Below are 13248 nucleotides of genomic sequence, written 5' to 3' on the forward strand. Positions count from 1 at the left end.
TATATAAAAATGAACCCCTGTTTCTTCTGGTCACGCAATGACTTTAGAACGACTACCGATTTCATTCATCTTTTTTTTAAGTTTTTTAATACTGTGTAGAAGGTTCTTACGGCAAGAAAAACTAAGAAAATCGAGCAGAAAATTGGAGAAAACTTATCGACTATCGCGCGTTAGACGGTGCGACGGAAATTGTTTTACCAGCTATCGATCGGCAATGGATCGGCATATATCCGTCAAAATAGTTATTTGTTTCATTAGTACAAAAAATGTCAGTTACCTACCGAGTCCCGAAAACGCATTTTTTGTACGAATAAAACATAACATTTTTTCTCCAACCCCCTTTACTTCAAATTATATTCGAATTTATATTCAGTCACAGTTTCACTACTATAGTATAAGAACTTCTGCTTTCTTGTCCTCACGTGTCATGCCACTCTAGTTTTTAGGTTAACTTATAACCTATTCGTTCTTACTTCTCACCTCTCGCGACTTTGTAGGGAGCAAATCTTGAGGTAGCATGTTCTGCCGTTTCTATAATCTCTGGCGGAGTGCAATCCATGTCGCTATCAGTTTCAGTCATTTTATTCTATACACAATTAATATTGTTATATTTTGTATTGAAATAAAAAGCTTACCATAGTTTTTTAATTAAAATTAATTGCAATTAACTTTTTCATATTTTGAATTCAAAATGACAGATAATAGTGCAATGGGTCTGAAGTACAGAGTGAGCAACAAAGATTGAAGCGTGCCGCTTCAGCTAAATTGGCAATGTGCCGCTCATAGCATATGCTGATTTGATACAAGATACGAAATACGAATAGGCGCACGTCACTGTGACAGCGCAGAACGTCATTTTCGTATACAACTACATACAAAGAAGGTAGTTTTGATATTAATAGGAACAAGCGGTGATGACGCACGCTTCAATCATTGTTGCTCACACTGTAGATGGCGTTACGCGCGACGGCGGGGTGTGTACGTATTAAAATTACGTTCACCGAATATGTAAATTACGTTACACATGGTTTAAATAAAAATAGCGAGCGTAAATCATTTTCAATACATGTACATACGTATAGGTAACAGCATTATTTGCATTGAATATGCAAAAATATTTGATTTGTATGTATAGAAATATCTTACAACCTGCAATGTAAAACGATGTCGCAATGTGACATATCTCCGCCATTGTAATTTTTTAATTGGCCAACTTTCAAGGTCAATTTCTTTTTGGTACTAGGACCAAAAGTATCCACTTTTTGTACAGTTGCCATGGTGAAAGCGATTAATCCGCAAAACGTCAATTTTACGTACCGAACACTGTCACAAAATAGTGTCTTATTCAGGTGGTTGGAGAAAAAATTAATTTATTCATATAGTGTGCTGTCAATTCGATCGGATAGTTTATCCAGATTTCAGTACGAGTTTTTTGAGAAGTTTCGAGGTTATTTCACCGCAATCACGCCTTTTAAATTAAAAATTTGATTAACCTAATATCCATTTTTGGTAAGTGTTGAATGTTGATAGACTAAACACGTGGTATACATAATTATACAGAAACACTAAGGGAGTTAATTTCTATTTTCAGTTGAATTTTAGTTTTTTCAAGATGCTACTAATTAGACGTACCAACATTTACAGTAAATAGTTGCTATTAGACCAAAGAACTTTGTGTGTCCACATTGGAAGGCTACAGAAGCCCCGGGATTATGTTGCGCCAGTGGCCAAGCGAAATTGACGCCATTGGTACCGCCACCAGAGCCACTATATTTTTTGGTTTCCGGAAATGGGACAGATTCTATACATTTTTTGACTCATATCCAGAAATACAATAATTGCTTTCAAATTACGGCATTTGGCGCAAAAAAAAGGTACGTTGCTAGCTCTGAATCGCCAAAAGCAACTAGAAGTGAGTGCGTTTATTATTTATTATTTTTGGGAGATTTTGGGGCAAGTGTGTCAAAATCTCTTTTCCGGCTAAACGGTTGAACCGATTTAAACCAAATTTGGTACACATATTCTTAGACATAAAAGGGTAGAATCGCGCATGCGCAGGTGGTACCTGTGCTAGCCACAGCAAATTTTTTAAAATGATTTTTTGTAATTATTTATTCCAGTCCGAATTGAATAGGTATTCATAGCTAAAAAAAAAAGGAAAGCGTCCGTCGGGTCGGCTAGTTTTAAATAAAGATTATCGAAGGCGTATGTAGTTTTAATTCTTCCTAATTCCAAACCTAAAAATTACAGTTTTATTTATTACAATGAATAGGTACAATGTGCGCCAACTGTTTGTCATACTCTTTTCAGAGCATTGTTGGTGACTGTTTAAGCTCGCTAAGATTTGGAAAGAGAATGGAACGCTCTCAAAGGCAAAGTGAATCCAGAAAATATTTTAACAGTCCTCAAACTAGAAGCCTAACAGTGTAGATCAAGTAATCTATTAGACGTTAACGGATTTAATTTCTTCTAATTTTAGAACATGCTTAAGTACCTACAGAACACTTCTACTGAATAGTGACCACGAAAATAGTGTGAAGAAAAGGACCGACTGTACAGTTTGCAAATCGGATAAAAAACTAAAAACGTGTAGCATAATTCTGACGATTTCATAAATTGTGCGAATGTTCAGATAATTTCAGGGATAATTTTGATCCTCGCGTTACCATTTATCAACCAAATCCAACTTTCCTAACTATGCATCTACGGACATTTTAATTGCCCAGAGTTCCCAAACGTTTTTGAGAGTGTTTTAGGTCTTTTATAAAACTGACTTTGCTCTCATTAGCCCGAAAAGGTCTTTATAGAGGGGTCAAAGGAATCTTTGGAAAGCGCACATTAAGTTTCTGGAAAGTGCTGGAGACGCTTTTTTCGAACTGTTCCAGAGCTTTCTCGTGCTTAATAGACTCTGAAGTCTTGAACATATTTAAAGAATGTTGTCTCAGAGATTGTACGGCTTCTAGAAATGGGTAGGTTCTCTTAGCTCTTGAAAGTGTAAGGAATGAGGACGCGTCGGGAAAGCACGAGCCGGCCTAAAGCTTTTAACACTTTGGAAGAGACCTATTGAAACATGACTTGAAGAAGTCCGGTGTACAGCTGCTACTGGCGATATAAAACGAAGGATAATGTAGAACAGTTGATTTCATAAAATAATCCACTCGAAATAAACATAATTAAAAGTTTAGTAGTTTTAATTGTTCGCGTCCCAAAACTAATGTTAACCAAATCTAAATACTGCTCTACCTTCTGCAGTAGGACTGTGTCTTAGTTATACAGTCGCACAGATGCTTTCCGTGTCCTTTCCAAAGGGTTGTAGGACTTCTCTTAAGTCTTTTTCAAAGTATTGTGCGCTTGCCTAGCCCTGCAAAGTTTATAGGGAGTCTTATGAAAGCATTTAAGATTTCTGAAATGCGGTACAAGCACTAGAAGCAAAGAGTACTCTTTGCTAGAAGGTACAAAGTGTCGTCCAGAATCTCTTAGATGAATTTTAGGCGCTTTGCAATTTTGAAAGTGGTAGGTATAGGTTCTTTATAGAACACTACGGTAGCCACAGTTAGGTAGGTGTTTACAAGAGCTACGTAGTTGCTACTCGGATTTTTTCCAGAGCCTTCAACACTGTTTTTCGCTATTAACTCTATAGAAGGCGCCTAAGGGGTTTTCTGAAAGCACCGGATTTCCAAATAAAGCGACGAAATATTAATATATTTTTATTCTGTTTAGTTCAGTAGGCACAAATTATGTAACAAAAATGACTATAACTAAAAACATGAGAAAACTGACGCCTCAAGCACCATTCAAGAGTGCAACTTCTGCGTATTTTGGTGGTGCTAAAAATACACAAACAATTTCGTTGGTCGAGAATGGCAGTATACAACCTGTCGAGTCTTCTTCGTCGTCCGGTGCTGCAGGATTAATGTAAATGGCGCCGTAATTGTTTCTTCCAAATGGTGTAACGAGCGATGTATTTTCTGAAGGGGGCGCTGTAGCGTCAATGTAGGGCAATCTTTCTTCGGTAGGTGGCTCTAAACTTGTATTAAAGTTTACTCCTGCCAGCGGAACGTGGCCTATTACCAATGGAACATACGCCGATAAATTAGTATGCGGGTAGGGGATGTATACAACCCCCTAAAAATGGGTTAGTCCAAGCTAACGCGAAATTCAAGTTTACCTTTAGGCGATACGACATTCTTATCAGTTCACACCCGGCCATGTTGGGAAACGACTTATCTGCAGGTATAAGTAGAGTAGCTGTCCAGGATTTCTCACCATGTGCTCCTATTCCGCCATCGAAGGACTCTGCTATCAATTCATCATAAGTTCTTGTTTTGGTACTTGGCGTATTCACTACGTACTCGATGAACTGTAAAGTTCGCATGCGTTATCAGTATAGAACCACCTGCATTTGCACCTGGGTTATTTTAAACTTTACTCTTTCAACGCTGACATTTGTGAGATTCTGTACATAGACTCCCACATTAACAGTCTGACCTGGTATGTAACCTGTCGTGGGCAGGGTGTAGGTGAACGTCAGAGCGTCGTTATTATTACACCAACACGAACACAACACTTTATCCACGGATATCTCTACAGGTTCCTGCAATACCAAAGTAAGGACTATATTGAATTGACCCAAACTCTTCACCCTAATTCGAGGCTCTGTGTTCAAATCTAGAGGAGACATGACATTAAAAACGGCAACAGATTCGATATCAAACTTCCACGAACGTCCAATCCGTGCTTTAACAGTGTATCTTATATTCGCCCAACCATTTGGATCCTCGTAAGACGTTGGTAAATGATGCGGTAATTCATAGGAAAAGGGATACACGTGTTTTCCAGGGGGGAGCGTTACACTATCCCCTCCTTAAAAAAGTAGAGTATAAAACTTACGTTTTAGCACAATCAACTCATGTTTTTGGTGCTTCATAAAAACCAGAAAGAAAATGTTTTGCTTAAAAAATATTAAAAAAAATACGTACCTTTAAATTTAATAATATCTCAGATAATTGTTTACTAATGTTAATAGGTTTTCTTATAATTAAAAGTAAAACGGCATTTCACAAAGCACACTATGCTCACCTGGTCCTGTCAAATTAAATTCTCGACTGAAGTAAGTCTGCTCTCCACTGTAAGGTACCTCCCTCGTTCGGTCCTCTTTGAAAAAGTCGTCGTAATACGTCTCGGTTTCGGTCCAAGACGTCGTACACACCCCCTTGAATTTTACGAAAACACCCTGAACCTTTTTCTCCGACGTGAATGTACATTCTACCTTTCCGCTGACCGACTGACCGGGATAGTAGTAATTGTTGGGATTCTCGAGGTAAATGCGAAGTTCACTGGGCATTTTCGAATTGTCCTAAAATTAGAACATTTAAATTGAACTCTGAAGATATCGAGAGGAAAAAAACATTCATTTCGCAACGCGTGGAGGTTAACTGAATAGTTTTGGTTTTGTGAACTACCTACTGTCATGACGGAAGAGCTACTATCGCTCACTGTCACTACTAAAATTCTTTTAGCAATTTTTTTTTGTGAAATCATGTTTTATTGTATTTTTGTTTTTTTCTCTTGCCTATTTATTTATATTTTTCTTTATTTTTGTGTGCATTATTTTTCATTTGATTGATTTTTGAATTTGTCATCCATTTTCTGTAATGCTCTTCCCATATCATTACTATATATTAATTAGTGTGTGATTTTTCGAAGTAAAAGTCTATAAATCGCCCTCCCATCTTTTTCATGTCGCCTTCACGTCCTTTTGATATTGAATCCATGTCCCATTCAGGCCTATGCTTAGACCATACAGTACATGTACTGCTATTATAGCCCTATGCATCCAATACAGTGGTTGATTTGTGTACAAGTGGTAATGGTAACGGATAGGCGGCATTGGTAGTGGGTATGTATGTGATACGGTTGCGAGTTCCCATACTACTTTGGAGTAGCAAGTATACGGGCTACTAACGCCTTCAGTGCAGCTTGACTGTGAGGATATCTATTTTTACCCCCTTGCTACCCATTTCTAGGTTTATGAGGGCACAATGGTTTATGGCATGCTTGAAAAAGGCGGTGGCTTTTTTCCCCAGTGAGTCCGAGATTCGGTAGTTTGGACCACTGATCTACTGTTGAAAGAGAAGGGGAGAGGAGAGAAGTGGATGATCCTAGAAAAAATAGAAGAAAAGACACATCCATTTTAGGTTTTATTTTTGTATTGATTCAAGTGTAAAAAGTTTTTGGAAAATGACGTCAATAAAATTTGATTGATATTCGATTCTTTCGTTTCAATGTTCTCGCCGCCTTCATCGTGCATCCCTTATTTACGTCACCTTTAATCATTCCAGCATTCTCACGCCTCTTACCCCTCTCTCTTCCTTCCCAATTATCTGATTATTAAAGAGTTCATTATTTTCCGTCTGTTCGTTAGAAAGATATCTCGAAAACGAATCGACCAATTACCTACGATGAAATCTTGCAGGTGGATTCTTTATCAAATTTGTAGATCTGAGCTAAACTGGTAATGTAGGCCAAAGAATAAGGATCCCTTAGTTATAAACCAAATTGCATGAAATTCAAGATGTGCATAGCTTTAGCCATATACTGCGCAATGGCAAGCTATAGCCGTACCCAGAAGCTCGTTTGCTATATTTGTTTACACATTTTTGTAAACACTTTGACACGCAAAACAGATCTTGATGGAAAATCACAGACTGGGATTGTATAAAGGTTTACTAGTTTGCGGTATAAAACTTACAACTATATAAAAACATGGCAGAAAACGCCAATTAAAAACTAGGGCAACAGCCAATTAAAAATTAGGTAAAATAATAGCCTTAATTACTTTGATTCAAAAGTACAGACACTTGACTAACTGTGAGTGTACACCTACACAATAACTAGTGATCAACCAATGGTCCCCAAAAGTATTTACTAATGCACTCTGTATCTTCAGTCAAAAAGAATTGTCTCCCGTGCGAGATGAACTCTTTGCGAGTCAGCTTTCCATCTCCATTCGAATCAATTGTTCTGAATGAGAATACAGCGTCCACCTCCTTCAGTCCCAAGCACTCGAAGAACAGTTTGAAATCTTCCACCGTAATTTTCCCATTGTTGTCTTTGTCGATGGCCTGAAAAATGAGTAAAACCTTGCACAATCTGCCCGCGTTACTTACTCGAAATAAAAATGGCAGAAATCCGTGCACCTTCTTCTTCAGCGCCTTGTCATTCAGAACGTGGTGCATATCTTCTAAATACCTTTCAACTGTAACTAAATTATATGGCGTAATCTCCCCCCAGAGGTTCTCCCACAAATCCTGCAAGAAAAAGAGTTAGAACCGGCACCGTGCCATAACACAGCATCTTACCTTAATGTGTTCGTGAAACTCGTTCTTAATTTTATCACTAAGATGTCCCAATTGCACAAACCTATCGGCTAAAAGTTTGAAATCGTCATAGGATATCACCCCGTCGTTATTTACATCTAAAATTCCATGGAATGTGCGCATCTTCCGGCGCCAAAAGTCCGATTCGCCTCTATGGCCCAAATTTTCGTTGTCGCTCTCGGAGCTCGACTGATACTCGCTCTCGGAGGACGAATATTCTTTCTTCTTCGCCTCTGTCTTTTTGACATGTTTGCCGTAATCTCTGACGCTTATGAAACTGGCCCGTGGATCGAGCAGGTGGCGTTTTGGAACGGACGCCTGTAAAAATAAAAAGAATTCATTTCATAAGTTCAACGGTATGTCGCTATATGTTTTAGTGGCTGTCCGCGCTTTCTACATCTTGCCATATAGGCAAAGTACATGAATATTAAATTAAAATAAATATTTTATTTATTTAAAGAAAAAATGTTTTGCAAATTCATGTTAATGTTCCCAGATAACATCAAATATTTCTGTAATATACCAGGACGATTCAGAAAGGTTGAACATGTTTTAAATCTACCTAGAATATATAGGTACGTCCCTTGTGAGATATAATAGGGATATGAGAATAGGAATATCTCAGATATTCTGATCAGTCAAGGAATATATTTATAGTGTGTTCTCAGTTCATTTTACTGAATATTCTTGGAATATGTTAACGAACTTAGGTATATAAGATTCACTGAACATTTTATGAATATTTGGAATATTCGCATACCTTCTAAGAATGCCTATCCAATGTTATCTGGGTTATAAAACGAACATGAAAATTCACTGTAAAAGTATATGTAATTTTTGTGGTTGCTACTGTTCTCTTTTGGCTGGTTTTATAATCTTTTAATATTTATTACAATCAAATTTGTTGAAATAGCTTAATAACTGTAATAACAATAAAAATCTTTTGAAAAATATGAAAGACGAAGTGGAATTTAAATATTAACTTCAACGGACTGATTGCGTTTAATGCAAACTTCCTTCCAGTGTGTTTAACTGTACATACTGAAAACGACCCTTCTGACCCGCATATTCAATTGCATAATTAGGAGTTTTTATGCACGTCGAATGTTAATGACATTTAAGCGAAAGTTTATAAACAATTATCAACGTTTGGTTGGTTTATCTCGCTTAGTTTCTCTTATCTATGTTTACTGGAAAGAGATAAATGGTCTAATTCGAGTCTACAAAATTGAGAAATCGGGCGGGTTGAATAATAGAAACTTATTGTGATTCCACTTTCCAGTTTTCCAAAGATTTCGATCTTTTTGGACGCTCCCAATTCGAAAATCACATTTACAAAAATAAAATGTTACGAAGTCGATAAAAAAAACAAGAATAAAGTGCAATTAATAATTAAACTAATTATCAGCAGGGTTTTCTTGTTTGTGTCATAATCTAATTTCTAATAGTCTTTTAATTATAGCTTCATTTCTAATTATATTATACCTAGGGGGGCGGTACCTTGAAAATTGAAATGGTCAGGGTATTCATCATTAAAATGGAGCAGGTTAAAATTCAGACCTTGGAGACTTTAGCAGTTTTGAAGACTAAATCTGGATAGTGACTATGGTGATTTTAGGACTTTTGGAAGCCTTGGAGACTTTGGAACGTTTAGAGATGAGAGAAACGTAGGGATTTTTTGGAAACTTTGGGAAGTCTCAAAAGCTTTGGATTTTAAGAGACTTTAGGGTACTTGGAGATTTCGGAAACCTTAGGCATTTCTTCCGTGGGAGAATTTTTCGGGAAGACTGACATGAATGTTCTTGGAAGAGTTTTCTCTTTGTATTGGCCGAAAATACGAATATTTGGAAGTGAACGAATTTCAAGTAGGGGACGAATTTTGTGGGGTCAATTGCGAATGCACTGTGGCGATGAATATTGTATATTCCCTGGCCGAATCTTCCGGGAGAGAACTTTCCAGGTTTTCTCTTTTTCTTGGAGGTTAATATTCTAGATACGAATGAATTTTCCGTATGGAACAAATTAAGGGGTGTATTTTGTTGGTGTCTTTTTCAGTTTTCTAGGAGAGATCGCGTGAGCAAATTACTTCAATATCAATTTCTGACGGATTTTTAGGTGAATATTACGAGGGTGAAGGGGAGGGGGAGGGAGCATATTACCTATGAAAATTACGAAGTGGCTTCTCTGGAAGGAAACGACAGGATATGGTGGAGGTTTTTTAAACGCGAGCTTCAGAGTAAGTCTCCTCTTCGGACAAATTTTCGGAATACGACTTTTTCCGTAAGGCGATTTTCTGAGAGTTTTCGTAGCGAATTTTCTAGGGCAAGTTTCCACTTTCTCTTGAGACCAAATATTTCGCGGGGGAATGATTTTCTAGTACGCAACGAATTTTAAGGGCCATCGGAAAATTATTTATTTATTTTTTGCCTTTATTTTATTAGTTATTATTTTATTAATTCTCGGAGACCGAATTCTTTTAAAGGCGGGTTTTTCGACAAAACGCGAAAACGTGAGCAAATTTTCCAGAATGAGTCTCTTCTAACGCAGACCATTACGACGGTCTTTTTTTGGAGAACATTTGGTGGAAATTTCTAGTGGCGAATACACTTTGGTTGTTAATATTACCATAAGAATATTACGAGATGATTTTTCTTTAAAAGGAAGAGGAAATATAGAGGTAATCTTCCACATTATGCGTAAGCGAATTTGCCGAAGACGAATTTTTGCCCAGGGGATTTTCCGGGAGATTAAATCTCCTTCTCCTCTTATGAATTATGAATTGAACAGAACAAATTTTACGGAGTTCACGTTTGGCGAGCAAACATTTTGGGGAGAGTTTTCCGGGACAGCTCCCGTATGAGAATTTTCGAGGACGAGTTTTCTCTTCCCATTGGGGTGTACCTACCTATTTCCGATTTTTTTGATCGACCATTTCAAAGGAGAGTTTCAAGTGGCGAAATCCTTGGCGACATTTTTGCCCCTCATATTTCCCATTAACTTATTTTGGATCAACAAAGTTTTTTTCCAACTGTAAACACGATAGACTTCAAATGTGGGTAGGTACCGAGGTAGGTACTTATCTCAAAACTTCGTTTATACTCGAAATTTCTACTTTAAAGAACAATGAAGTTGATATATATAATTTGAGGCAAATGATTAATCTAGTCACCTATATGTGACTGGGTGCTCCGTCTTGCTGGAATTTTAGAGAGACGTAGGTGCTGCCATATTTTTGTACGATTTTACATCAGGTGTAGGTAAAGCAACTTATTGATACAATTAAAATGAATTGTAATTCTTGTGCGACAAACAATTGGGCACAAAAGTCTTTATTTACGTTCACTATCAAACTGGTACGTGATATTGATCCTGTCGATGTTGATAATGCTCCAAACAATTACCAACTCAGTTATTTCAACTTTCTGCAAATTGGATAGTAAAAGAGATCAGATCTGGAGTTTTGAATACGTGTTTGATGCATCACAAGATCTAAGTTTCTCATAATTGTTGCTCCATTCAGCTGAAATGTGGGAAACTGTGACGATCACAATACTAGCATGATCTAACGGCTCAAAAAACGCGTGATTGGGATCACATGCCCTTTTGGAGCTCAAATATGATTAGGAAAAGCGCCCCGCCACGTAATCCGCGCATTTAAAGAAGTTTTTTTAGCTCAAAACCACGTGCCTTGTTATCAGTTATCTCATTTTTTGGTAATAATAGGCGGTTATCAAAAGTTGGTAGACGTGCGGTTTTAATTCACTCTTTGTCATTACACAATCGTAAATATCCTGTTTTTCTGTGACTGTTTGAGGACAAAAAAGGAATTGAGCAACACGCTGTTTACATACAACAAAAGTGGGCCAATAATTGACCCTGAACTTCTACTGGCCCGTGTGGCGTGTCACGTAAGCTGGTCAGTTTTGAAAAAAATCGGGATGTAAGGGAAGGGGGCTAGGTAGAAAGGTAATTGTAGAGTCATGTTAATGCAAAACAAAAGTTATAAATATTAATGATACGGTTTGAGAAAGGTCAAAAATTTATCTACCACATGCCCAAACTTATCACGCCGTTGTTGCTAATTGGAAATGAAGTCTTACTTACAACATTTCTAGTCGAATTAACGGCACTCGCTGCGTATTTGGGGCAGTTTCGCTCCAAAATCTTCAGTGAACGTATCGCACCACGTAGCACTGATAATGCCATTCTCGCATTCACTTATGGCGTTTACAACACAAAACTCTGGTACCCACTTTCCGTTTTCTGTGGCGCGGGTGCTCTAGCTCCAGTAGCAGGGAGAAGTCACTGACTTAAGCCTCGTTCTTATTTGCCCACTGCTCCCTCTTCAATCCCAGAAGTATTTGTATTCGCTATCTCTCTTACGCGTTTATCTTCACCGTGGCCGTCGACCAATCGGATTCGATGAGCGTTAGGCGGCAACTTTGAAATTCAAATGAGTCGTTAAGTGCGCAGTAAACGTCAAGGTCTGCGTTAGGTAACTTTCTTGACAATTTACCGAAAAACAGAAAATAATTACCTTTCAACTAATTAAAATGGCACTTTCATGAAAACAAAAATTTGCATTCGTGTATTGTTTGTTCAACGTCCGCTTCCGAGACCGATGGTAACCTTTCTGTTTGCAGTAAAAGGAAAAATGGGCAAACAATGTGAACTACCTAAACGTGGAACACCTGGTGGGGCGGTTTAAAGGCATATGGCAACGGTGCAGCCGTCGTTTAGACGCCGTCAAAGCCGATCTAATTGGGGTTGTGTATGTAGGAATTTAAGAGTGTTCTTCCCTTTTACACTCTGAATTTTCTGTTTTAAATCAATTTTTTTTCAATTTTTTTTCAATTTTTAGCGCATTTCCACAAAAATAAAAAAAAAATGTGCTATTGTGGCCACTTTGTCCGTCCGTCCGTCCGTCCGCTAACTTTGCGACGCTACTAGTTTTTTATCTTAAGAGCTATTGTTCTACTTTTTTCGCTATTTGGTTCGTTATGGTGTCGAGTCTTGTACCAAGGAAGGAATTTTTTCTGTACCGCTTACAAAAAAAGTTATTGTAAAAAAAACAAAAAACCGTTTTTTACATGTTCCATAATTTTACACTTTTGCCGTTTATTAACGATCCTAGAGATCGTTTATAATTTTGCATTGCTATCTGTCGCCTGTCGGTTGGTCTCTCCGTCTGTTCCTTTGTCTGCCTGTCCATCTATCTGTCCGTGTGAACGATAACTTTGTTTAGAAATGTTCGATCGCTTTTACATCTCCGTTAGTTATGAACTGAATTGCATGAAATTCAATATGGGCATAGCTTTAGCCATATAATACGCAATGCCAAAAGTTGAATCGAATCGATTCAAAATTCACAGTGCCCTTTTCGCATCTCGACCATTTATAAACCGAATTGCAAACTTTTTTACTTATAAAAGTATTTGAATGAAATTTGATACATAGGCACTTGGAATAAAGGAAAATCAAACGCCAATTTCAAAATTTGGTTTTGCGCATGCGCAGTGCCAACTTTTTTATTTATGGAAGAATTTAAACGAAATTTGATACATAGGCACTTGGGATAAAGGAAAATCAAACGCCAATTTCAAAATTTGGTTTTGCGCATGCGCAGTGCCAACTTTTTTATTTATGGAAGAATTTAAACGAAATTTGATACATAAGCACTTCGAATAAAGGAAAATCAAACGCCAATTTCAATAATTTGGTTTTGCGCATGCGCAGTGCCAACTTTTTTATTTATGGAAGAATTTAAACGAAATTTGATACATAGGCACTTGGGATAAAGAAAATCAAACGCCAATTTCAAAATTTGGCTTTGCGCATGCGCAGTGCCAACTTTTTTATTTATGGAAGA

At 37.5% G+C, this 13248-nt stretch overlaps 2 protein-coding genes across 2 annotated transcripts; both read right to left on the reverse strand.

The window, feature by feature from the left end:
* Positions 1–3694: 3694 nt before the first annotated feature.
* On the reverse strand, positions 3695–5463 carry LOC116162173 (arrestin domain-containing protein 17-like). Its single transcript, XM_031475720.1, has 6 exons — positions 5080–5463; positions 4643–4863; positions 4409–4594; positions 4169–4360; positions 3876–4125; positions 3695–3827 (listed from the first exon to the last, which is right to left on the reverse strand). Exons 1-6 carry the CDS (start codon positions 5342–5344, stop codon positions 3784–3786), a joined length of 1158 nt encoding a protein of 385 aa, XP_031331580.1. The 5' UTR covers positions 5345–5463; the 3' UTR covers positions 3695–3783.
* A 1245-nt stretch (positions 5464–6708) lies between these two features.
* Positions 6709–12133, reverse strand: LOC116162010 (sarcoplasmic calcium-binding protein). The gene is made up of 5 exons (XM_031475519.1): positions 11917–12133; positions 11484–11819; positions 7362–7697; positions 7170–7310; positions 6709–7124 (listed from the first exon to the last, which is right to left on the reverse strand). The coding sequence occupies exons 2-5, from the start codon at positions 11583–11585 to the stop codon at positions 6894–6896; spliced, it is 810 nt and encodes a 269-aa protein (XP_031331379.1). The 5' UTR covers positions 11586–11819; positions 11917–12133; the 3' UTR covers positions 6709–6893.
* Positions 12134–13248: the final 1115 nt, after the last annotated feature.

Source organism: Photinus pyralis, unplaced genomic scaffold, assembly GCF_008802855.1.
Source record: "Photinus pyralis isolate 1611_PpyrPB1 unplaced genomic scaffold, Ppyr1.3 Ppyr1.4_LG10, whole genome shotgun sequence".
Taxonomy (NCBI): Eukaryota; Metazoa; Arthropoda; class Insecta; order Coleoptera; family Lampyridae; genus Photinus; species Photinus pyralis.

Excerpts from the sequence above, each read along its gene's own strand:
- LOC116162173 (XM_031475720.1), bottom strand. The coding sequence starts at position 5,344 with ATGCCCAGTGAACTTCGCATTTACCTCGAGAATCCCAACAATTACTAC. Across the intron at positions 4,595-4,642 it reads ACACAGAGCCTCGAATTAGG|GAACCTGTAGAGATATCCGT; the intron begins GTGAAGAGTTTG and ends TTGGTATTGCAG. Across the intron at positions 4,126-4,168 it reads GAATGTCGTATCGCCTAAAG|GGGGTTGTATACATCCCCTA; the intron begins GTAAACTTGAAT and ends ACCCATTTTTAG.
- LOC116162010 (XM_031475519.1), bottom strand. The coding sequence starts at position 11,585 with ATGGCATTATCAGTGCTACGTGGTGCGATACGTTCACTGAAGATTTTG. Across the intron at positions 7,698-11,483 it reads TTAATTCGACTAGAAATGTT|GCGTCCGTTCCAAAACGCCA; the intron begins GTAAGTAAGACT and ends TTATTTTTACAG. Across the intron at positions 7,125-7,169 it reads TTCTGCCATTTTTATTTCGA|GCCATCGACAAAGACAACAA; the intron begins GTAAGTAACGCG and ends CTCATTTTTCAG.